The sequence below is a fragment of the Rhamphochromis sp. 'chilingali' genome, assembly GCF_963969265.1.
Source record: "Rhamphochromis sp. 'chilingali' genome assembly, chromosome: 2".
Lineage (NCBI taxonomy): Eukaryota > Metazoa > Chordata > Actinopteri > Cichliformes > Cichlidae > Rhamphochromis > Rhamphochromis sp. 'chilingali'.
Genome location: NC_137930.1, coordinates 12993811 through 13019427, shown reverse-complemented (window position 1 = coordinate 13019427; position 25617 = coordinate 12993811). Strand labels below are relative to the sequence as shown.

Sequence of the window (25617 nt, the reverse complement as noted above, 5' to 3'; positions counted from 1 at the left end):
ATATACAAATGTTATTTTCAACCATATAGTGCCATAGAATTCAGGACACAAAATAAAACAGCGGAAATTAAAAATGTCCTCCTTTGTGCTTATAACGTATATATTAAAAAAAAAAATAATGTGACAACCTCAAATTACAGAAATAACAGTGTAGACAGTGACTATAAAAACTGACCAAGAACAGTCACAGGTATCACAACCGATTTATTTAACGTTTTCTTTGGTGTGCAGGGAGACAATGACATGCCAAGTTGAAAACAGTCTTCGTTTCCCAGTGAATGACTTTTCAGCTGGTGAAATAAATTCGTGGTGCTGCTACCTTTTTCCAGCAATAGCTTTAACACATGCTTTGCAAATGAGTGCATTTTGTCTGTGGTGGGGACCAGTTTGCAGCATAATTTGCATAGTACAGTTTTCTGGTCCGTGTCAGACTTTTCATAAGCCCCTCATTTAGGAATATGGCCCTTGATTTGCTTTGACAGGTCCTTCTGTTTGGAGCAACCTGGTTCTGCCTCAACTTCACTCGCCATGTTGGTATTCTTTGTGTCTGCATCCACGTGGTGACCATCCAAACGATGAAGAAAAAAATAAAAAAATAAAAAAAATACTGCAGTAAACAATGTATTTTGCGACACCACGAAACAAACGATAGCGTCTAATATGAAACAATAGATACTTTCGCCATCCGATATATTTCATCATACCGCACAGCCCTCATTAATCATTTAGCAAATTTTTCAGAGAGACCCCTCATGACCTTGATTCCAATATCAGACTTCTTAATGACTTTTGGGAACTTTGTCTTTCAAGTCTATGGCTTCTTCTGCAACTTGAAAGGCTTACCTGCGCTCAACAGCTTGGATAAAGTCCCCAAATTCTCTGAAGGGTGTTTTGTGTCCCCATATGCCCAACCGGTTCATGTAGGCCATGTTTCGTGGTTCAGAGGCACCTACATAGGAATTTTTTTTGTTACAATATTTAATGTTTACAAAGATGCATAATAGTAGGATTTAAGACTGCCAATTTATTCATGGATCAAATTATGTTTGTGTTGTTAACAAACCTGTAGCACTTGCATACACAACCCGAGCCTTTGGGAGCTTGTTCTGCAGCTCCAACACTGCAAGCCCAGTTTTTGTAGGCTTGGAGGAGCCAATTGGACAAACGTTTTTGGCTTTATGACACTCATCATAGACGATCTAAAGGACACTTTGTTAAGGAAACCCCTTATATTTATCTTATTTATATCATTTTACATATAACTAATCATACTCGTGGTTACATGAAAACAAAAATGGTCTAATCAACCTTTTGTATGCATTTAAAAAAAAAAGAAAAAAAGAAACACTTCTGAAAGGATACGACTCCATCAAAGTCTTCGCCACACCAGTGGAGAAGCTGCTCAAATCTGGTCTTATATTTCCCTCCTGACTGACTCTCTCCTATCAAAGAGGAGTAGGTGGCAAAGATGACACCTTTCTTCACACTTCCATTGTGCTTTGAAGAGATTTTGCCATATTTGAACTGAAAAACAGAAAAGTGTAATGTCATACGAGTGAGTAAACACTTGACATTATTGTGTACATCATAAAAGTGTTTTACCTTGTTGAGGGAATGAACCTGGATGTTCTTGGCTCCAATGTCTCTTAAATCCCTTTCAGCGTCATACTTCAAATCATTTGAGACACTAAACCTTAAGAGAAGACAATAAAACACAAAATATTATACAGAGGACATGTTTAGGTTTTATTTTACGGTCAGTCAATCATCTGTCAACGACTGTGGCGAATATTAGAACTTACCATAGTGACCTCTTCCTGCCCAGGAGGTAATTCTCATAGATGATCCCTGCAATCGTCCTGCCTTTCCCCACACCAGCTCCATCGCCAATCAAATAAGCCGCTCGATCACCATTTGGGAGGAATGTCTCATGTTGCTGTGGTACAGTGAGATAAGAAATTTTATTTTTCAAGATAGGGAATAGCAAAGAACTCCGCAAAAACAAAAATACCTAAACAACAATCGCAGAAGAACAGAAGATCATCACATTAAATATTATACGCCGTTTTCAAATAGCAAGTTTTGGTGAAACAACAACAGAAGAGTTAAAGTGGAACAACCAACCACAGATGCATTTTTTAAGTCTTATTTTTTTTTATTATGAATAAAAGAAAGAAAGTTACTGTATAGTCAGTCAGTTTCCAGTGATTACCTGAGCTGCATATGTAATAGCTTCCAGCTGCAACGCAGAGAGGCAGCCCCTATCAATGACTTCCTCTGGGATGGTCAGTCTGTACCACACATCAGGAGGGCTCACACTGGACAGAGAACTGGTCTCTACAACAGGATCTGGGTGCCTCAGGCCAACCTTTACTGCAGTGACAAAACCAAGTGGTCAGAGGAAGAAGGAAGCAGCAGCAGCAGCAGGCGGCTGCTTCTTGTTTGATTTGATGGAGCAGTATTGATTAAGGGTGATGCTGACACTGCTGTTACTCCACAGTCTAGTTCATTGGCCTTGAGCTCCTTGCTTTGTGACAAAATGCCTCATTATTGATGAAACTCTGATTCTTTGATTTAAAACAGTAGTACTTACATTTCTGTGGCATGTACTCTGCATAAGTCTCAGCATGACCCAGCTCATCCTCCTCTTCCTCCTCAGGCTCATCCTCTTCCTTCACCACTGGAGGTTTCTGTATAGAGTCATGTGTAAGCAATATTCTGCTTTTAAAATTGTACACCAAGGCCAAGCAAGACCAAAAAGAACTATTTAGAATCACTTATATCTACTCTATAAAGAAAAATTAAAAACATGAAAAAACCATAACTGTCCACCTTTAATATTATAACACTTACCAGAGAATGTGGAAAAGTTTGTAGTTTAATGTCATCATGAATCCAGATCCTGGCAGCATCTTTACCCAAAACTTCTCTCTTGATTCCATTGTTCAAGTCACCTAAAACACCAACACGCCATTAAACTGTTACTGATATGGTCAATGCCCCATGGATGACTTGTCATTTTTGAGGCAATGCTTAAGAATCAGAAAGATGTCTCTGCTAAACTATAATAGTTAGCACAACAAATAAACAGCATATTGTTAGCATATTGTTTTATTTTCCAGGTAAACATCTCTGTCTCATGAGATGCAAAAAGAAAATGTTCAGCTCTGGATGAGCTCAGCCAGGATTTAAACCAGTTACAACCGCTTCAACCAACTACAACTTTAAAGATCATTTTAGCTCTCTGGGATTGAGGTGAGCTTAATGATTCTTATCAACAGAATAATTAAAACGTCACAGCTGTGGCATGGAGTTGGAAAATTAAACTTAAGACTTAATACAGACTCATGATAAACCCATCCGAAATATGAATGATGAATGAAAACTAGATCAAAACCCCATCACCACTTACCTATGTTTATTAATACTTTTCAATAGTATAACAATAGCAAAAATAATAGGTCAGAAAACTACCGGCAGACTGAATGTTAATCAGCAAAAACTTCAAATATAAAGTTCTTATATTTATATGAACACATGTATTCAAATAAAATATCAGTTTTCAACTTCTTAAATGCAGAATGTGTTTTTCTCATATTTTAGTCATTTCAATTCATAGACTAAAACTTTTAACTATGACGTAAACTCAGGCTCTAAAGTTATTATTTGCCCCTCCCCCTTTCCTATGTTTTATTAACCTACCAATAAAGTGATGACAATGCTGGTAAATAATGTTAACAGCAGCCCTACTAGGAGTCATTTAGGATAATATAAAAAAAGTCATTAGGTAGGTAAATCCGCTTCCTCCCACAGTCCAAAGACATGCTTACTGTTGGAAATCCCTATCTAAATATACTGGAAGAGAAACATATATTCAATTTCAGTGGTCAGGGGACATCAAAATGCATGCATAGATTTCCTAGTCAAACTAAGTTTAAAAAAAAAAAAAAAAAAATTATTTGTTTTTTACACTTCTTTTTTTTTTTTTTAAAGCAGCATTTCTACAACACAACAGCTTTAACTCAACTAAGAAACTCCAGACTGGCAACACAACGAGCATCTCTGGTTCCTCCCACCAGAGCACTGAAAAAAAGCCATGCTAATTCGTGTTATTGATAAATTAGGCCAACCATAAAATTGACTTTTTCCCCATTGCATTAATAATGACAATGAAAAGACATGCTTGCCACCACACACTTTTAACTGTCATAATCCTCTAATGTACGCACACGTCAGCAGAACAACATGACTGTCTAATGTGTTAGTCTTTTTGGCTGTTCGCATGGAAACAGGAATGGGACGATTCTATTTCTATTCAGGACCATTTGGGTACCATGTCTTTCTCTGATAATGCCTTTGATATAAGTTACTTATGAACAAGTGCTTAATAAGTTTTTGCTACAACCACATTCAGTAACACTGTAAGAAATAGACCATTACCATCTATGACATGATTTGAAGAACCTGAAATGATTTATTTATGTGGCCTGCTGTGTTAAGTATTAGTCGAAATGTTTACAATACATATTTACAAGAACACATGATAACTCACCTGGGCCTGTGGCCGTTGCTACTGGTGGAGCAATATCAGGTGGAGGCTTGAGCTTCATGAGCTCTATCAGACTGTTGCCCTTTAGACCAGTGCTCTTCACACTGTTGGGCCGAAGGAGGTCTTTCAACTGAATCTGCTGAGATTAGAATGATTACCATAACCAAGTAAAATGCTTTTCCACTGACTAAACTATTTACCCACTGAAAATATGAGCTGCATAAACTCACCTGATCTCTGTTAGAAGGCACTACTGTGGATGCTGAAGGGGGAATACTTGTGGAAGAGGGGGCTAGTGAACTTCGCAGGGTTGAATTCGCCACATGAACCACCTTGGTGACAGTTATGGTATGCTTGACAGGGTTAATAGCAGGCTGTTTGGTCACAACAGCTCCCAGTGGAGGCAACTGATTCAGCTGATTTAAGACAAACGTGGTGGTTGATGGCTGAGGTTTGTGCTGGTAAAAAAATAAAGATAGTACATTTGAATTCACACCGCAAAACATAAACTGCAAAATACCAGAGTTAACTAAAACAAGAGGAACATATTGTTCTGTAATCTCACCCTGATGGTAACAATGGGGACTGCAGCAGGATGTTCAGGTCGAACAACTTCTACTGACTCTGTCCCCACACCAACACCAACATCCAGGGCACTGATGGAGATAGACTGTAGGAAAGCAAATGATAACATTAACATATATACAGATGTATAAACAGTAATTTCTCCATAAGAACAAAAACTAAGGATCATCTTACTTGCTGGGTTGTAGAGGGCTGTGCAACATCCTGAGAATCAACATCAAATAAGCCAATATCATTTGGGCAAATTCCACTCTCACTGAGAGCGGCGAGAAGTAAATCCTGTCCGGGATCCATCTGCAAGACAAACGTTAATATAACCTTATGGAAACATCTTCCATTTAGAGTGTTGATTATCTACAGGTCCAATAATGATGGTATGATGGAAATCACACTCAGAAGTTAACACGGAGTGGATAGAACATCAGCAGCCATTTTGTTAATTGTGTTATAATGAACCAAAGGGGAAATCAACAAAAAAATGTTTCCAGCCTCTCAAGTGCGAACATTCCCAGCCTAATACGAATCCCTCTAAAAACAAGTAATCCGAAGACCTTTTTGTCATGTGTTAGGTACGTGTCATCTGCATTTTTTACAGTGTGTAATCAGCCAATACAAACAAAGACTAATTGTTAGTATAACTTGTCTTCATCCGCAGCCCTAAAAATTCTCCAACACAGAGAGACACCCTTCCCTGGGATGCAAAAGAAACTATTCACTCTGTGCAACCATGAAACTCAACTGTGAATTTAAAAGTGAATGCTATTTTCAGCCAAATGAAAACTTTCCACGTCAAGCAACATGTGTAGCCTCATAAGGTTACATCTTTTACCCATTTAAAGCTCATTTTAGTCTCTAGTTCAGATTCAGATGAATTAGAAAAACTGAGCTCTGCTTAAACAAATACAATCAAACGTTGCCATCAAAAGCAGACCAGTAATAATCAATCCTCATTCTTACATGTCATTTACAGTAACCAGACATAGACATACAATGGGGACAGCTTACAAAGGAAACCCAAAAGAGTAATGTAAACCACAAATATCAAGACCCACATGTAAAGCACACGTGGGGTACAAAACAATCAGTGTAAAACAAAATTCAAAGCTACGCTTTCCAATGAAAAATAAATATTTCACACTCAGCATGAAACAACAAACTTTTGATGCTAAACTTAAATCCGCAAATACTGTTTCAATCAAATATAAGCTGTTTGGATGTTTAAACTCTCCTCAACTCTTGCAGGATCGAAACAAGCAAATTAATGATGAACAATTCTTGTAAACTCTGACTCGATATACTTTAATTCAGTCGTTGGTAGGATTAACAACACGAGAATTAAAGCTAGTCGAGTACTATAGCAACTTCTACACACCCGTGTGATACAAAGACTTGTTCCAAAGTGACCCAAAACAAGACACGTGTTTGCAATGCCCTCTTATAACTTCCTGCTCTCATCAGAGGTTCTCCTTCCTCGTTAGCTCGGGTGGTTCATAGCCTTATTATTTATGCAGACAATAATATCGTATATGCTAAAATATTATATAAGCTCAAAGAATACATATATAAGTTAAACACCAGTCTGCAACAGCCACTGCGTGGTTTTTCAGAATGTTGTACAAGCTAAACTGGCCTGCTTAGATCAGGGTGACACAGCTAAGCTACGCTAGCTTGCTCACTAACCGAAAGCTAAGCTGCTGAAACTGAAAACCAGTTTCATATTCAGTATTTCAGTGACAAGTCAGAAAGGTGAAATACTCTCAAACTGACAGAGGCTAACCTAATGCCAAGTTCAACCACGTACAAAATTCAGAAAGAAAGCTTACAGCCGTTATGGCTCAATGTTATTAATGGTAACCACGGATACTTGCTTACGTCCATATGTCAGTCCATTTATCCTACTGTAGATTCTCGCTCCTGGAAATGTTTGTTTTCTCCAGGTTTACTTTATCTCTCACTGGTCTAACTATCACGGATACTTTGATTCCACTACACCGTATTAGAGACCTCTAGCTAGCTTGTTACGTCGGCGCTCCTTGAAGTTGATAACGAGTTGCTGATAAATGACGTTAGCAAGTTTTTTCAGCACTAAGTGAGTTTTAAAAAATACCAACTTCGACTATTTCCAGCAGGCTACCCCATCCTACTCTCCTGCACCACAGCTAACGAAAAAAAAGAAACATGCTATCGACCCCTCACATTGTTTTGATACTCACTGTACTCTCCCCCACTGTGTCGCGGCTTTTGCTAGCTAACATTAGCAACAAGGAGCGTTCAGACCAGCTACCCGCTATCTTCAAATCGAGAACTTGGAATTTATTCTTCAACAATCAGCGCAACACCGTAATTTTTACATTTTCTTCGCGAAGAAGTTGAGCTAGCGTTAAAACGAAGCGTTCCCACGCCGATATGCTCACCTGGTGGTTGAACGGCCGCTGCGGCTCGCGATCGGCAGCGCTCAGCAGTTCGGGGCTTGTTGTCCTATCCGCTCCGTCGCGCTCACGCCATCTTTTTATCAAACGCTCCGCCGCATGCTGGTCACGTGACGTGTAGGCCTACAGCGTCCGTTTTCGAAGTCAAACTCTTCGGGCAGCGCCGACAAAAACGAGTCTCTGAGCAGCCGCGCGGCATCCCCCGATGACAGTAAACTGATAAAAGCGTGAAAATCAACATTTCTTCAACGTTTCCGCAAACGATAAACATAGCAGAGTCATCGAGCTAATACCACATCACGTGACCCGACCAGGTCTGGATAGGAAGTGACGATGAAAATTGTTTCTTCTTCGTCTTCTTGTTCCTTTCACACCTCTTCTTGGTTCTCTTTTATTAAACAGAAATATGCGCATGCCTCAAATATAGAGGCAAAGTATCGATATCGTTCGTTTTTAAAAAAAATATTTTCATCGTTTTTTCATTGTTCTATTTTTTTATTTTACTATGAAATAAGATGTGAACCCAGTGGGTAAAATTTGGAACGACGGGATATTTCAAAAGGATATGACTGTTATGAATATCTTCCAGCACCCCTCGACCCTGAATCGTATAAGTGGGAGTGAATAGATGGAAACAGAGGGGTGTATACTTTACAACTGCATGAAGTTAATCAATATAAGTAATAAACAAATACAAATACAAAATTAAATAAAGGTAAATGAATTTTTGGGACACGAGGTTTTTACAGACTTCTTGTTCAAGTAAGAAGAAATAATGCTCACATTAGCTGTCCAAAACACTAAAGAAGTGTTTTTTGTTGGCAAAGTTGATTTATGAAAGTTGAACACATAAACACAGAATAGTGATATAATGAATTTATGGTTATTCGTCATTCTTTCACCTATAAAAATCAGCAGTCCACAGTCATTTCATAATCCAAAATCAAATAGTCATTTCTAGAGGCTCTAATAATCTTAGTAACCACAAGGTTTTCATTTAGTAACAAAGCTAGAATATGATGAATGTGCCATTAAAAAAAAGAAAAAGACATCAATCCAAAATCAGCGAGAGTACATATTACAGGCCGAAACATAAAACAGGAAATATGGATTTAGGACTAAATGAAATACTAACTGGAACAGATGAACAGCCATATGTTTCATGAGCACCATGAAAGAAAATGTTCTATAGTTCAGTACTTTGAGTATAAAAGAAGCTGGAATAAACAGAATTAGCAAAGTAGACATAGCAGGTGGTATTACACCTTATAGTGGAACAAAGCAGCTTTAAAAATTTGGGCAACAGTGGATATAATTATGTTGTTCAACAAATGGACAGTTATTCAAACAAATGGACAGCTATTCAAACAAATGGACAGCTATTCAAAGGCTGTTTTCTTGTATTTCCGTCAGTGTTGATGGTATACTTGCACATAAACCACTATATTGGACACTGATGTCTCACTCCATACCCTGCCACCCACTGGTCGTTTAATGTTACTATAGATGTATGACGTGTTTCATTGTAATTATTGTTATTTAACCCTGTCATGCATGAATTATGACAATCAATCAGGATTTTGTTTTTAAAGTATTTTATTCATCTTTACATCCCTAAAGATGAATACAAATTCTTAAGAAAAAAATCCTGATTGAGGTTGTCATACTTCATGCATGAAAGGGTTAAGGGCAACTCCAGGGCAGTTGCACAAGTTGTCATCAAGTGCAGAATATAACAAGGTGATGCCCTGTCCCTGCCATTGTTCTGAATACGCTTCAACCCCCGAAGCCAGCTCTTTAGTAAGTGTGGATTTGATAGATTTAAGAGTGGAGTGACTACTAGTTACCTCCTGTACATGGATGATTTGAAGATGTACACAAGAAGCAAGCAAGACATCGACTCACTGATCCACTTCACCAGGATCTCTATTGTGGACATCAGGATGTCACTTGGACTAGATAAGAATTGCCAGAATACACACTAATGGTACCAGCTACAAATACCAGGGTATCCTACAGGCAATTGGGAATCATGATGAAAATTAAAGGTCAGCTACAGCCAACTGCCTTGAGAATTATGGAGCATCCACAAATACATCAGGAATATGGACCCAGAGATGAGCTATTACGAAAATGTCTTAGGTAGCTGGATGAGATGGAGGAACTATCATGGAAGACATATCATTGTACCATTCACAAACAGAGGAAGTGGCTGACATTAGGAAATATTACCAGTGGAAGAAAATACAAAAAAGGCTGTGGCCTAAAGAGCAACACAGAGGCTCTGATAATAGCAGCACCAGAACAGGCCTTAAGCACCAGATCCACAGAGGCAGGAGTCTATCACAGCCAACAGGACCCAAGTTGCAGACTATAATCAAAGGTCCCCAAGAAACAGTCCAGCACATAGTACCAGGATGTAAGATGCAAGCTTGGACAACATACACTAGACACAAGTGGGAACACACAGCTAAGGGTTTTTGAGAACTGTACAGAGCAGAAGACTGTTGTGATAGAGTGGCAATCTCAGTGGACATCAACATAAAATGTAGGAGCACAAGAAAATAGAACAAAAGAGGAACCGAGGCCTGAAGAAACAAGTGGAGCAGATGTGAAAGATTAAGTCCAAAGTCTCCCCAGTGGTAACAGGAGCATGAAAAGCGCCAAATCACAAAAACAGTTACCTCAAGGCGCTTTTTATTGTAAGGTAAAGACCCTACACTGATACAGAGGAAACAATATAAACCCAAATCTTCAAGAGTGGCTCCAGTAGATTCCAGGCACAACATCAGAGGCCTCTGCTCAGAAGAGTGAAGTCCTAGGAACACCTAAGATGCTGTGCAATACCTTCAAACTCCCAGGCCTCTGGCAGAGGACCCGAGCTTGAGGAAGCATGCAATGCAGTCATGTTTTCTCTATAAACAACTAAATTTTCTGGTTTCTTTAGTTAATGTAAACATATAGAGTGAGTAAACAACAGATTCCCTTTCCTATCATAAATTATGAACCAGATTCAACTCTTTGAGTCATTACAGCATGGTGCTGCAATGGTTGATACTGTAACCTCAAAGCAAGATGGTTCTGGGAGAGAGTACTGTACGGCTGTCTGTTTGTCTGAAGAAACAATTTTGAGTAATATATTTTATGAATGGTCATGGAGAGAGCTGTACAACACAGTTTTTATTTTTTTCACTGTGACAGCTTACAACATCACAATGACGCCATAACAGTCTGATGTAATCATATTGTAGCAAAAGCAGGCTGGCGTCAGCAGTAATACAAACAGCATAAAACATCAAAGCTTTAGCATAGCCCTTGTCCATCAGGGGGCCCTGCACTCTCTGAGTGCTGTTGTTTATAAAGCTACTGTTTTTATCTTCATTATATCAGTGTAAAGAGTCAGATTTGGTGTCTATACAATCATTATGATATGTTACAGCTTTGGCAATATTTTGGGGATTTTTCACTCTACTGGTATCCACATACCTTATGACAGATATCAACACAGAAGCCATGTAGTGTTATTCAGTTATGAAAAAACAGTGGCTTTATGTATTGTACTGAATTGTATTATAAAACCCTTTGCACAGAGGCAATTGTAAGTGTGAGTATTTTAAAAATGTGACAGTTAAGTGAGATTTCCGCTAAGCTAAGAAATAGCACATAGTTTTAATTTCAATCTTTTGCCCCTTGTCCTGTAATTTTTTTTAATGTTTAGCAAGTAGACCTAAACTGATTTTAGTAAACACAGATACTCAATAAAGAAATAAATGATATTAAAATGTACAGTGAATGTACATTTTATTATTATTATTATTTTTCTTATTAATTGATATATGCGCACATGATGACTGACATTTACTTTTGGTACTTTGTACTAAGCTGTACATGAAAGATTTTGAAGCAGAAATTAAATCTTGCCTATTTCTAACTCTATAGCTTTACTCTTAGACTCTACTGTTGCTTTGATTCACAGTTACAAATAATCTGTATTTTTCTTATACTGGGCCTTTGTGATACACCTCAGTTCATTATCTGGTATAAACGGGACATTTGAGTTTTCTAAATTTTAAGCCAATTTTCTTCTCCCACTCTCAAACAGATGCTCTGAAAAGCAAGTGGGTGTGGCTCCTTTGCCTCAACAGTGAACTCACCATATTATGGATATCATAATTTGGCATAATAAAAATTAAAGAACAGAAAATAAATCTGAAAAGAAAAACTGTCTTTGGATTACAATAGCTGTACACATACTGATCTGAGAATCTGAAACTTTGCCCATGTTTAGTATGACCATCTGCTACTGTAACAGTTATGATATGTGTTATGAATATTGAATCTAATTCAGTTCAGTTCAGTTTTATATACCACCAAATCACAACAACAGTTGCCTTAAGGTTCATTATATTGTGTAGTGGAGGGAAACGGGACAAAAGATGAGGGGGGGGGGGGGGGGGGGGGGGGTTAACCAGAGATTAATAATAACAGACATAATTTATAACCAAGAACTTATTAATTAATTAACTAAGAGGTCCTCTTTAATATAGCTTTAGCTTTGTTTATGGAAGACTTGCTCAAAAGGTAGAGTGGTAGTCTACCAATTAAAAGGGCAGAGGCCTCCAGTCCCCAGACTGAGCCATACTTGGGCAAGGTACTCAACCATCAGAGTGTGTGTATGTGTGAATGTTAGAAAGCAATTAGGCATAGATAAATTACCCTACAGTAGAAAGTGCTTTGAGTGTTCAACTGGGTAGAAGGCCACTATTGAAACACAAATCCATTTACAAACTTACAGTCTGCACTGGTGCCCTCTGAGTGTTGATAATACAGTACCTACACAGGCTTACTGCGTTAAAATACCAGTTAATTTTAAAAAATAAGACAACATGGAAGCCTGGAAGTGTTGGTTTGTTTTGCGCGGCAGACACTAAAGGTATCGAAATTTTGGCTAATAAAACCAGAGAAAACGTAAAGACAAAACACACAATAATTGTACTGTCGCTGTGGACCTGCAGGGGGCGCCGGAGCTCCTCCACACCTCTCCTTCATTTACAAGCAGACAGGAAGATGGCGGAGCGGAGCTGTGGAGGCTGTATTGGCTGAGCTGCTGTAGGTTTAAATGCAACAGAAGGGCACGCAGTCACCGTGGAAGCGGCCGACGTGAAGGGACATCTTTCCCTTGTAGGAGCAGGGCGAGGTTAGCCTTTTACTGGATTTTCTGTTCGTGTTTTTCTCTAATCGAGAGGAGAGTGCCGAGCGAGGAGCAACGAAAACAAGTCGGACATGAACGGGGTAAGTTTGCTTGTTTGGTCATCGCCGTCGAGCCTAACTGTGGTTAAATACGGAGAGCTAGCTAAAGTGGGATAACTCTTGAGACTAAGGTGCTTGTCGGTGGAAATGTGTTTAGTTAATACTTGTAGCCCAGTTGGGTAGCATTTTTTTCTGTAAGTTAGTGTCGTTAGACTCGCTACAGAGGTGCTGTTTTGTTGGGGAGTGCTTGTTTTGGCTACTGAAAGCTACATGCATGTGTCTGGCAGGCGAGGACACGGCAGCATTTTCTGATGTTAGAAGAGATCGAAATACGTGCATTTGTATTTCTATTTTTGAGCGGGGTTTATAGATTAAAATCAGTTCCGTGGTTTGGTTTGAATGGATGTGATCGGGAGATAATGAGTCAGGAGGCCTATCTGTGCCTTGACTCTGGATTTAAAGGGGCTGACTGGGGAGTGTAGGTGGGTGTGGATCCAGCGTGGTCCCCTTTTCCAGGCCCCACCCACAACACTGGTGGAAAGTAGCGACTGTTTTGTACTGAATGAAATGATAAGATTGAGGAGAGCTATTAAGGAATCAATGAATATAGAAAAATAATTACACGCATATGTAAATAAATGTGTGTGACAAATTAAAGGAAAAGCTGAACCTCCTACCTCTACAACGAGGCGATCCGCTGCGCGTGTCATGCTTTGGGGCCATTTATGATGGATTTGTTTAGCTACACTTCTTCTCGACAGAGGATAAGATCACTCAAGTGTCTCACCAGAAAGAGAGCACCAATTTGTTTATTTGGTAGTTCAATGAAAGGCTTCAGTTAAGAGTAATGAAAAAATGCGTTGACTTCTGCAGTTTTGTCTTGTTATACAATATTGCAAATTTTTTTTTAAAAAAACTAACAAAACACTAAATTTTCGGAAATATTTGTGGGTGTTTTCTTGTTTGTTTTTGTACTACTCTGAACACTAATGTGGCCCTCGAATGAGATGACAGTACCAGCAGTGACCCACAGCTCATTTAAGTTTGAGACCCCTGCTCTAAATGAGCACAAAGTTACTGTGAGTGATCACCTTCGTCCTATGTTGAAACATTCTGCCCTGATAAGCAGAGGCGGAGCCAGACATTTGAAACACCCGGGGCTTAGCCCAAAGAGTAGTATGCATGTGGGATTTTTTTTTTTTTTTTTTGGGGGGGGGGTGTAGAAATGACTGAAAGATTAATAGGCTCTGTTCAAAAAAGAATGACTTCATATAGGGAAAAATATATATCACATGTGCAGGACACCTTAAACTAGTTTTTTAATTAAGCAGCAAAGCAGAACAAGGTCAGGGCTGTATCAAGACACGAGGACTAAACCCCAGTTCAACCAGACCCAGAACTGATCCAGAATTAAAACAGGACTACAACAGTTCAAAATCAGGACTACTGAGGACTTAACCAAGACAGAACCAGAATCAGAACTAGATGATAGTAGCACTAAAAACCATCATAGACCTGCACTACACTTATTTTTTAATTCTACCAAAGTCCACTATTTAGATTGAGAAAAGTTTATATAATTATTTAGCCTTGTTGTGCAAACAAGCCTGCAGAACTTAATAAATACAGAATTTGAAAAATAACAAACCTAAAAAGAAACACTAGGTACGAGATACATGAGGACCTATGATACGGTGATACTTCTGGTAAACAACCATTTGACTAACATGTGTGTCTCACCTGCTCTTGTTCATCTGTTCTGTCCTCGTTCTCCTCTCTCTCCCTCTTTGTGCTGACAATCATCAAATATACAGTTGAAACCAGATATTTACTCTTCAGATAAAAACACTTTTTTAATTGTAACATCAAATCAGACTAAATGTTTATTTTTTTAGATTGATAAATATAAAAACATATTTGTTAACTTTAAGAGTAAAGAGAGAAACTATCTGTATTTCTTAATTGCAAATGGCACCAAATTGTATTCAAACTTGAGCCACACTTATGGAGCTCCACAGTTCTTTTCCTGGTGTTTTGGTTGATATCTCTTGATTTTCCCATGTCAAAGAAACAGGCTCTGTGTTTTGCCTTATATGCATCCACAGCTGTGCCACCAATTTACTCACATGGACTCTACTAACCTATCAGAAGCTTCTTCAGCTCAGAACAGAAACGTCTGGAGTTTTCTTATTAATTAACAATAAATTTAGTGTACATGTACTCCTAAATTTGATGAAAGTGATAAAAATAGCTCTGTCTCTCTTTATTCTGAAATTTAACTAATTCAAAAGATATTTCAATATTTATCTAAAACAAAAGTTTACTCTAAATTGATGTTGTACAGTAAAAATGTTTTATGTTTTCTCCCTAAAGTGTAAATATCTGGTTACAAATGTGAATATCCTGCTGTGTACTGAAATCCCTCTTGTTTTGCATAGAAATATACTGAACAACATACAAAGCATAATATATAAAATAACATTTACCTGAGTTTTTTCTTTGAAAGAACCCTCTAATGTCCATTCTTATGTTTCAGTACATAACTGAAACTGATTTAGTCGGGAGGGTAAGAACTGAGAATATGAAATAAACACACGTAAGCTAAGACTCTAAAAAAAAATAGCATTTGTTCGGCTTTTCATTTCGCCATTTGTTGATTCACTTGAAGAGCAAGTAAAATAATATTGGTCAAGTGATCAGTTTGATATCAATCTTTCGTGATGCACCGTCATATTTACATTATTTATACGGTACGAATGATTTGCTTTGGTACCTGGTCAAACTTAAGCTCTCCTTAGTATGGCTGGCTCCGTCTCTCCAACAGCGCACTCACGGGCAGCAGCTGCCCCGCCCCCTCGCTCAGTCGCTTAGTGCCTGAGCTCGGATCATACCAATATCAGGGGGGGATTCACGCACAGTCGTAAATTCCCACAGTGTGCACTATGTGCTTCGAATATTGTGTGTACTTTTTGTTTTATACAGTTGTCAGCCAGGCATCTAACTATGAAAAAATTACACTCCAAAATACCCCGGGCTTCTGACAAAACAACCCGGGCTTAAGCCCCGTAAGCCACCCCCCCGCTCCGCCCCTGCTGATAAGAATGCTAATTTCCAGGATGACAATGCTTCTGTCCTGAGGGTACAAGGTTCACTGAAGGGTTTATTTAGGATGAAAGTCATGTGGGTCATATCTTTTGGGTTTCACAGTCTTCAGATCCCAAGTTAATCGAATACCTGTTTGTGATTTGGGTCAGACCTATGAGAGTTCTCTCTAAATATTAAATGAATACATTTCTTTTAGAAAACTATCTATCATTTGGCACCCATCTTGATATTTTATTATAATGATTATAATATTGTCTTTCCTGTGTGTATTCTAGTGTTTAGACATTTCATTTACATTTAATATGCAAATCAAGCTCTAGATTTTCAAGTGAAGTAGTTTAATAGAATTACCACAAAACACACCCCAATCTGACTGTTTTCACCGTGACAAAGTAAAAGTGGCTGTTGATCTTATCCCTTCCTGTTGATTGCATCATTTCAGCTTCATTCCTACAGAAGAAAACAAGCTACATCTTATCAACAAATTATCTAGAGAGTGATCAAGCTTTCTCTCCTTTCACAGGACACTGTATGCAACAGCCATTCATTCGCCCTCTTAAGCTGCACCAACTCCATATCATCAGTTCAAGATGAAAAGCCCACCATCAGGTTGACACAGGAAGGAAAGTGCTCTCCAGTTTTGTCCTTGCAGAATGATGTCCAGAAGCCAGGAGAAGGTGAGTATGTTTACTCCAGTTCTTCAGTTTGATCGCTAGCAGAGGAGAGCTGGTTGAACAGTCCATGGGACAGTAACTGAATCCCTGTTAATATATATATCATGTAAGAATTTCCAGTGAGAGAAACTAGAAGCACAAGATTTGTCTGAATCTTAAGGATGATGTTTCTCTCCATTCACTCTCAGGAAAGACAATGAATACCATCAGCACTCCAACGAAAGACCCAAAGGCAGCTTTCACAGAGATGGAGAACAGCTACAGCCAGTGTTCACCCTGCTGGTCTGATGAACAGCCATCACCTCTGCAGCTCCACTGCACCGAAGCCTACCTTTGTTCTCATCCTGAACTCTCCCTTCCCCTCAGCAATGGCTTAACTCATACTCCCCTACATGCCAATAATGGCGGCGCTCTCCATGGCCTCCAGAGGAGGGGAGCCCGGGTCAAGGTCATAGGAAAGAAATCCACTCGAAGAATGTATGTGTTGATTACTGGTGCATTTTTACGACCTTTCCTCATGGTACATGCAGAAGAGTGTGCCCTCATGCTGCCTTTTGTATACAGGAACCATACATAGTATAAATGTCATGTTCATACCCCAGATACCATGTATGGATAAGGTGGTCTGATTAGGTTTTGGAGCACCTTTGTAAGTGAATTTATATCTTAATTACTACATTTTCTTGTAAACACGTTAACACACAAGAGCTACACACATGGACACTATATAAGGAATATAGTTATAGTCTGAACTCTTTTGCATAATGTATTATATGTGTTTTTGGTGACTAACTTGGACATAATGTTAGACTTTTAAAATATTTGGTCTAAATCTTCCAGTGCTTTCTTGACTAGTGGTAAGCCAACTAGCTGTGACTTAGTTACTTAGAATATATGTGGTAAGTTTTAGTCTGGTAATGTTGGTTGATGAAGAAATGTAAAAATTGACAGTTAAATTACTAAATCAGCCCTGGTAGCTTGGATGAACGAGCCAGTCTTATCCACTCAAGGGAAATTTTGCTACAGAAAATCCTAGACATTACAGTTGAAGAGCCTACAAGGACTTGGCTAACCTTAGTTAGAAGAATGTTGGCTCAAGGTCAGATTTGATCTCAAAAGCCAAGTGATCCATTAATAAACTGAATGTCTGTTGACTGTAGTTTTTCACTGACAGCCAAATTTCTGTTTGGCTAGATGGGCTTAATTTGATTAAACAGACTTTCTTCTGGCTAATCTTGATTAATAGACTAGTGTTTAATAGTATAATATTATACTATAATATTATATTATATAATAACAAGTTAAACCATCACCACCGAGTGTCTAAATGTGGTTAGGGGAAGGCTTTTCAGTTGGAAGGTCAGTAGTTTGATCCTTGGTCCTCTAAATCCAAAGAAAACTTTTTTCCCTTTTTGGCCTGAATGAATATGGCACCTATCCATGAAGGAGTTCAAATGCCTCTTGGTAATAAATGGTGCAGTGCTGTAATAGCCTATCATTAGGTTGAATGGGTATAATAGTTGTTGATGTTGCAATGTGTTTATTTACTATAGGGCAGGAGGGGAAAATTCCCAAAACCGGAAAGTTACTGACTTCTATCCAGTAAGACGAAGTTCAAGAAAAAGTAAAACGGAGCTCAAGGTAAGAAAAAAGTCTATTTCATAATGTACTACAACATATGTTATAGGTAGTTAGGCATAGGTGTTCATATTATTCGATATTGAAGTGGTTTTATTTGGAGAAGTGGGAAAAGTATGGGTCTTATTAAAGTGTTTGCCCTCAGCCAAAACCTGTTTTGTCTTTGTGACAATTATGTGCAACTCCCACCCCCACTCCACACTTTGACACAAGAGCAGGTCTGAATTGTTTGTGGTGTCACTGAATATCAGAGTAAGGGCTGAAAATAGCTGATATAAAAATGTTTTTAAATGTATACAAATCACCATTAGAAGATATTCTCTACAAAAGCATATCTGAATATGAGTGTTTAGTACCTGTAGGTAAGATGCAACATACTAGAATCTGCTTTTAGTTTATAGTGTACCTGTATTTGTAGGCTATGGCTGGATACATTATGATGATATAGCCTTTTTGTGTGTGTTTGTTAGTTCTTGTTTTTTCGGTTGATCAAAATTTGTGAACAATAACTGTCAAGCAGAACAGGAAGTTGGAGTCAGAAGACCTTAACTGATTGGTTCTCAGACTGATGAAAGTGTCACTGCTAAGTAAAAATTTTCTCGAATGGAAAATTCTGGTGGACAGTTTCCACAAGTGCAGATTTTCTAAGAGTAGATAAAGTTCAAAGGTGGAGTTTTGACCTTAGCTGTATCTTTAAGAATGCTCATGACAAAAGCTTTGTCCTAACATATACTCTCATAGCATGTTTAGTATTGCCAAAAACATTGTCTTTATGTTTGCACTTGTGTGGTGCTCTGACTGTGTTTGAGGGAAATATACTTTTTATTAATAATGTGGATGTACCGTGGGGGTAATAGTTATCTGAGCCCTGCTTAAATTATAAGTTTGCTCACCTACAAAATGAACAGTTTCTAATTTTTATGGTGGTTTTGTTTTAATGGAGAGAGACTTAATATTTATCAAAAACATTTAAAAAAAAATTGATTTCCATTGATTTGTTATGGAATGAAAGTATTTGATCCCCAAGCAAAAGATGAGTTGGCACTTGATAGAGAAACCCTTGTTCGCAAGCACTGCGAGAGATCTGGGGTTAAATAACTATTACCCCCGCTGCATGACTCTGTGTATGAAGAGAAATCTGGTCTGGCCTGTTTCATGTTCCATTTTGTTACCAGTGCGAAGAAAAGAAGCTCATAGACGATCTCATTACAAGTGGAATAGAGGAAGGAATGGAGGTACGTTGAATTTTCTTTGTTTCTTCTTTCTTCATCTGAAGGAAAAATCTTATTGTCATTGTAAATGAGGATTTACTGTAGACCTTTAAAAAATCCTTACATTTTACTCAGTCATGTTCTCATACAAAAATGTCTTATTTTAAGAATTAATTTGAATATGAAGCCCGCAAAAAGGCTCAGAGTGACCAAATTCAAATTGTACATTGTTCATATGTTTACTGAAGAACCTTTACTTTGCCAAGCTGTGTCATCACAGAAAGCCTCTTGTACTGTTTTTGTAGGTGCAATACATAGAAGGAAAAGGGAGAGCGGTGTTTGCCACTCGGTGTTTCCAGAAAGGCGATTATGTGGTGGAATACCACGGAGACCTGCTACAGATCACCGATGCTAAAAAGAGAGAAGCCGAATATGCTCAAAATCCAGCAACCGGCTGCTACATGTACTACTTCCAGTACCTCTGCAAAACATACTGGTAGGAAGAAAAGACTTCTCTGGGATTCTATGAACACTCATTGGACATTTTGGAATTTGTGTTATATTAAGTTATGAAACCAAAGCCACCAGTTTGATAGGACAAATTATTAATTTCAATTTTTTTGTTTTATTCTTTTAATGAAAATGAAACATTAGCATAGCAGCTAATATGGTCACTGAAAACAATTCAGTATTTAATGTGAAAATGTAAATGCTGTCTTGCAAACATATTGTGTATGTGGGACGATTGTGGCTCAAGAGTTGGGAGTTCGCCTTGTAATCGGAAGGTTGCCGGTTCGAGCCCCGGCTTGGACAGTCTCGGTCGTTGTGTCCTTGGGCAAGACACTTCACCCGTTGCCTACTGGTGGTGGTCAGAGGGCCCGGTGGCACCAGTGTCCGGCAGCCTCGCCTCTGTCAGTGCGCCCCAGGGCAGCTGTGGCTACAATGTAGCTTGCCGTGAATGTGTGTGTGAATGGGTGGATGACTGGATATGTAAAGCGCTTTGGAGTCCTTAGGGACTAGTAAAGCGCTATATAAATACAGGCCATTTACCATGTATATTAAACAACCTCTAATACGAACACCAATGTAAATGTATGTGTTTCTGCCAACAGTGTGGATGCTACAAAAGAGACTGGTCGAATGGGTAGGTTGATAAATCACAGTAAAAATGGGAACTGCCAAACCAAACTCCACGACATCAACGGTGTCCCTCACCTCATTCTCATCGCCTCTCGAAATATTGACGATGGCGAGGAGCTGCTTTATGACTATGGAGACCGCAGCAAAGCTTCCATCGCTGCTCACCCCTGGCTTAAATATTGATTAAGAGGTCCAGAGAAAAAGTAAAGGGAAACGTACAGTAAGACTTGTTTTTTCATTAGCTAGTGTACAAAAGGCCTTAGAAACAGAATGTGTACTATTTTTTTTGTTTGTTTCAATAATGAGGAAGCTGGGGTGTGTGAGGGTTTAGTAGACATTTATGGGTCCAGGTCATGGGGGCTGATTGGGTTCATATCACATTTCAACTAAGGTCCATCTGCCTTGTCAGATGTTATCTGTACTTTTTATTTATGCGTGTTTCAGAAACATTCTTTTGTTTTGCAGCACATTTGTTTTGTACATTTTGTATTACCTATAGAGTAGTGCTTCTACAGCATGCAGGTAGTAGTTGATGCTCTGCATTTTTATACAGCTTTTTTAATTAGTGCGTAGATACTTGGCAATACTTGTATTTGCTCCCCTTTTTGAATCAGCAGAAACTATGAGATGCAAATTACAAACTCTTTTTAGATATGTATTCTATTCAAGGGGCATCTATTTTCAGCAATCGGACCTCACACTCATTGTTCAGTGGGGTAGAATAGTTTATCACGTTCACGGTTTATTTGGCGTTTCAGGGTTTTGGTTACCAAAAAAGATCACATGTTTTGACACTGGATGAAATACTTTGTGTTGATCATGGAAAAGATTACATTAGAATATGGAAATTACTGTTATGAATGTTTATTTTTTAGCATAGATTGTATTTTATAATATTAAACATGCCATATACAAAGAGTTAGTATGTGGTAAATTTTAAAAATTAAAACGAAAAGTATCTGGGAAAACCTACAGAATATTCTGTGTGACTCGAAGAGATGATTCGCTCATGCAAGTAATAGTTTCGGTGTCTCTCTCTAACCTCAATTGGCACACACGATTATCTCATCTGTTTAGTTTCACTTAATTATAACTTCTCCCACTGATGACGACACTGTCTGTGGTGCTGCACTTTGTAAATATATTTATTTGCTTGCTGTTACAAATCCAAATATTGTTTCAAAAGAAATACTGTGACATTTTGGGAATTATGTTGTATTTTGTTTTCAGTTTTTGCTGAGACTTAATGGGAAGATTGATCAAACTCTCCTGTCTATGCAAAATGTCAATCTGATCACCTTTTTTGAGAGCGGACACCTGAGCTTAAATCCAATGCATTATACTTGCAGTTGCATTAATTTAAGAGGGGAGAGAAAATGTTGATGGTTAGGCTAAAATGCAAATTCTCAGTTTTATTCATAAAGGTTTTATCAGACAGATTACACCCGTTGCCTTAAAATTAAACTCCTAGCTGAAATATCATTTTGAATTTTTGGACTATCAAATCTGTCATTACTGTCAATTATAGAGAAGTTGTGTCATGGTTTGAAGAGCCCAGGGGCCAGGGGAGGTCAAATCTGCTTATTACTGTAATATAACACCACTGTTAGCATTATTAGAGTATTTGCTTCTGAATGATCGCTTAAACACACATCTGGATGGAGAATAGTTTAAATTTGCTTTACTGGTGAAACTAAAGTTGAAAACCAGCCAGAAGGGTGTGTGCTCTTGTAATGAACAAGGTGCAGTACAGGTACCAATGAAAGAGTTTGTTTATGTGCCAAATCTTCAAGATTTTTGGTAAATATAAACTGTGATTCAGTTCCAGTATCAGTAGATTCCTGTTTCAACATACAGACATCATAGTCTTATTGAACCCACAGTAAAATGGGAAAATGAATGTATTTTAAAAAATACACACAAGCAGTTTTTGACTGTGAACTCCATTAGTTTCTATTTACATACACATATAAAACAGTCTCACAACAACTGCATGGCTTTTCTTCTTAGATGTTCCAAATTTATTAGCTCAATTGCCAACAGATTTGCTGTTGTTGCATATATATCCATAATGAACAGTGCTTATACAAATCAGTGGACAACAAAAAGCCAACTCGATAACAGCTGACCCCTTCCTAACAGTGTAGTGTGTTATAAATGGGTAAAGCTCAACAAGTTAAACAACAGAAACACAATCAGGCTTGGTTACACACAGTGTTAATTGGCAGCTTAATCCACATTTGGTGTTCTAGTGAGGACAGCACAGGATTAGATCATGCATTTGTGTTTATGGTAATGAACAAACATGTCACCCAGTCCCACAGTCTGACGCACTTATGTTCTTGAGCAGTTTATCAGTAACAACAGAACTCTGTGGTACAAATACAAGTAGTTAATTAACAGCATAGTTCGTTGTTTGTTGTGGGTTATTCTGCAAGTGTGTGAAAATGATGATAGAGTTCAGTTCCAGTTGGATGAGTTTAAACGTACTCAAGCTGCCACTGATGCTTTTCATCGCACTGATGCAGTGGTTTTAAAATGGTGTACACATGATCTGCTTACCCATCGTTTGTAGTAGTAGTTCAGACTTATACTTTATTTGGTTTTCATTTATTTTTATTTTGTGTAGTTTTAATTATGGTTTTAGTCGGGGGGATCCATCAGGGCCTGTGTTTAAAGACACAGTGTTACCAGATCTCAGAAAAAAAAGTGTGACAAACAGTGTTTATGTGGGACAAAGTAGGACAGGATAATGCAGGGAGGCAGTCCAAGATATCTGAAAGCAACTTTTCTGGCTTTCTTGCTCTCTTGTAAATACAAGAAGAATAAAAGGAAACGGAAGCTGCCCTTCTTACTAGCGCAAATTTAAGACAGTTGGGATACACAAATGCATACTGTGCCACCTCACACCATATTTTCTCCTGTGTGAAACTGAAAAATAAATTTAAAAAAAGACATGTCAATTACTCAAAATATACTGCTGCAAAGCTTGTTATGTTTTGGTAACTTGAACTGATGGGCTAAGCTTCAGTTGACTATAATAAACGTGTGCTTGATCAAAGCCATACTTTAGAAAAGTGTGAACCAGTCAAAATGTGGGGCATTGTCTCAAGATGTGGGACAGGAGGACAAGGAATGAAATTGCAGTGCAGTCCCACATGCAGAGGGCATCTGGTCACCCTAGCTCTTACTTATTGTCTAGTTGAGAGTTCAAGAAGACTAGCCTAGTTTCATGCAAAGACTGAAAGTGAGAGAAACCATGTATGACCTGTGGCTGCTTCCAAAGGTCAAGCCCACAGACTGGCATGTTATATATTGTGTTGACTCAACCTTGCAAACATTTGTACCTAAATAACATGTGGTCTAATTCAGCTTTTTCAACCGTAACAAGTTAATCATGAATTAAATAAACTGAAATGCTGTCATTTAATTTAGACTAAAGCTCATTTAATTCAATTCAGTGAGTGGCTAAGCTTAGCTAGCTCTTTTTTTTTTTTTTTTAAGACATTAAAAAAAAATTATTCATTACTTTTCTTCACCAATTTTACCAAGCCTAATAAACTCATAAACTATTTAAATACATTAACGTGTGATATATGAGGTAGCTTGTACTCATGAAACCATGAAATCCATTATAGAGACAGGCACCACAGCCAAGCTTGACTAGCAATTTTAGCCTCCTAGCTTTTAGAAGGATGAATTCATTCCCCTTGTAAGTTGTCCTGTGTCCTGTACACATTACTGAAGCTTAAAACTTGCACAAAACAAACTAAAAGTTCTTCTAGAATCAAGTCTGCTATCTTGTTTTGTTTTTGGGTGTTTGGCATGGTGCCATATTTCTCTTATAAAATCTCTACTTAGCTGTAACTAACTAACTAGGTACATGTTGTTTCTTTTCTGTTTCATAGTTATTGTGATTTTTTTGTTTTGTTTTGTTTGCTCATTTCCCCAAAATTACACTCTAAAATATCTTTGTGGTATATTTTTTTAAAATTTATTTTTATAGCCAGGCTACTGTTTCCCTTGTTTCCAGCCTTTCTGCTATGCTAAACTAAGCAGTTCCTGACAAATTCATGTTAACTGTACAGATATGACTTGTATTGATTTTTCTCAGCAAAAATCCAAATGAAACACAATTTCCTAAAATGTTGAACTATTTCTTTAAGCCTTTTATTTTATTTTTTTAATTTCTTACCTGATTGTAGCAGCTTTGTTTAAAAATGACCCAGCTAAACAGTATATTGTACCTTTTGCACCAATTTCTCTACGTTCTTATTGTCTGTACAGCTGTCGAGGTTATGGAGATTTCCAAAAGACAACAACAAATCCAGCTCTCCAAGTTATTCTTAAAATATTCAGTATATTTAATGTTTGGATTTCTGTTCTTGTTAATATTATTTAAATGCAAAAGGAAAAAACAAAAACAACCCAGTGTTAATAATAAATAGCCCAGTCACGTGTATCCGACGAAGTACATCTTAAGTGATGCACTGTGTTTAATACATAAGGATACACCTTCCTCTACTCCCTCTACCAGTAGCATTGTGTATGAAATGTTTTCATATGAGCCTTTCTTGACAGAGATATTCCACTCTGGATTATTCCCTTGTCTATGTGTCTAATGCAATAATAGTTGAGGGGCAAAACAAACCTGTTGGCTGTTTTTTAGGGCATGATAGAGCTTTGCTGTTGTAGCGCTGATTAAATCTTGATGCTGGGGTTTTAGGCATTGTTTAATAAAGATGTAATATGCAAATTAAACGTCTTGGGCATCTGATTTGTTCTTCCATTAAAAGAAAGAAGTACGTTAATGCTTAAAACTGTTTTGAATAAATGAGAATTCAAAAAAAAAAGATGGGAAGAACTCTTTTCTACCATGAGGGTTGTTGTATAGTTTGTTCACCAGAGGGCACTCTGCACCACGCCATCTGTCCATTTAGGGTTGGGGCTGGATCCTATCTCAGGTGTCACAGGGCGAGAGTTATAGTACACCCTTGACAGGTTGCCAAGGTCAATTTAGAATCACAAATTCCACA

At 38.0% G+C, this 25617-nt stretch overlaps 2 protein-coding genes across 7 annotated transcripts in view; one reads left to right on the top strand and one right to left on the bottom strand.

Annotated features, from left to right (window-relative positions):
• The window catches only part of sbno1 (strawberry notch homolog 1), a gene marked incomplete at its 5' end in the record, with an annotated part of 24209 nt that extends 16335 nt beyond the window's left edge, over window positions 1-7874 (bottom strand). Inside the window, 13 exons of one of the 5 annotated variants that reach the window (XM_080876283.1) lie at window positions 844-949; window positions 1064-1199; window positions 1363-1524; window positions 1603-1693; window positions 1803-1936; window positions 2213-2373; window positions 2594-2690; window positions 2854-2954; window positions 4553-4688; window positions 4780-5007; window positions 5115-5219; window positions 5309-5428; window positions 7549-7874. In XM_080876283.1, coding sequence (XP_080732409.1) covers window positions 844-949; window positions 1064-1199; window positions 1363-1524; window positions 1603-1693; window positions 1803-1936; window positions 2213-2373; window positions 2594-2690; window positions 2854-2954; window positions 4553-4688; window positions 4780-5007; window positions 5115-5219; window positions 5309-5428 — 1577 coding nt within the window. Of the gene's footprint in view, window positions 1-843; window positions 950-1063; window positions 1200-1362; window positions 1525-1602; window positions 1694-1802; window positions 1937-2212; window positions 2374-2593; window positions 2691-2853; window positions 2955-4552; window positions 4689-4779; window positions 5008-5114; window positions 5220-5308; window positions 5429-6506; window positions 6527-7347; window positions 7468-7548 lie in introns of those variants that run through there. The other 4 variants (XM_080876282.1, XM_080876281.1, XM_080876284.1 and 1 more) reach the window with 4 other exon arrangements.
• A 4724-nt stretch (window positions 7875-12598) lies between these two features.
• Window positions 12599-25346, top strand: kmt5aa (lysine methyltransferase 5Aa). 2 transcript variants are annotated; one of them, XM_080874694.1, is made up of 7 exons: window positions 12599-12855; window positions 16442-16595; window positions 16781-17069; window positions 18146-18233; window positions 19406-19465; window positions 19747-19937; window positions 20554-25346. In XM_080874694.1, the coding sequence occupies exons 1-7, from the start codon at window positions 12847-12849 to the stop codon at window positions 20762-20764; spliced, it is 1002 nt and encodes a 333-aa protein (XP_080730820.1). In that variant the 5' UTR covers window positions 12599-12846; the 3' UTR covers window positions 20765-25346. The 2 variants fall into 2 exon arrangements, with proteins under 2 accessions (XP_080730820.1, XP_080730819.1); XM_080874693.1 differs by lacking the exon at window positions 12599-12855 and adding an exon at window positions 13739-13892.
• The last annotated feature ends 271 nt before the right edge of the window (window positions 25347-25617 follow it).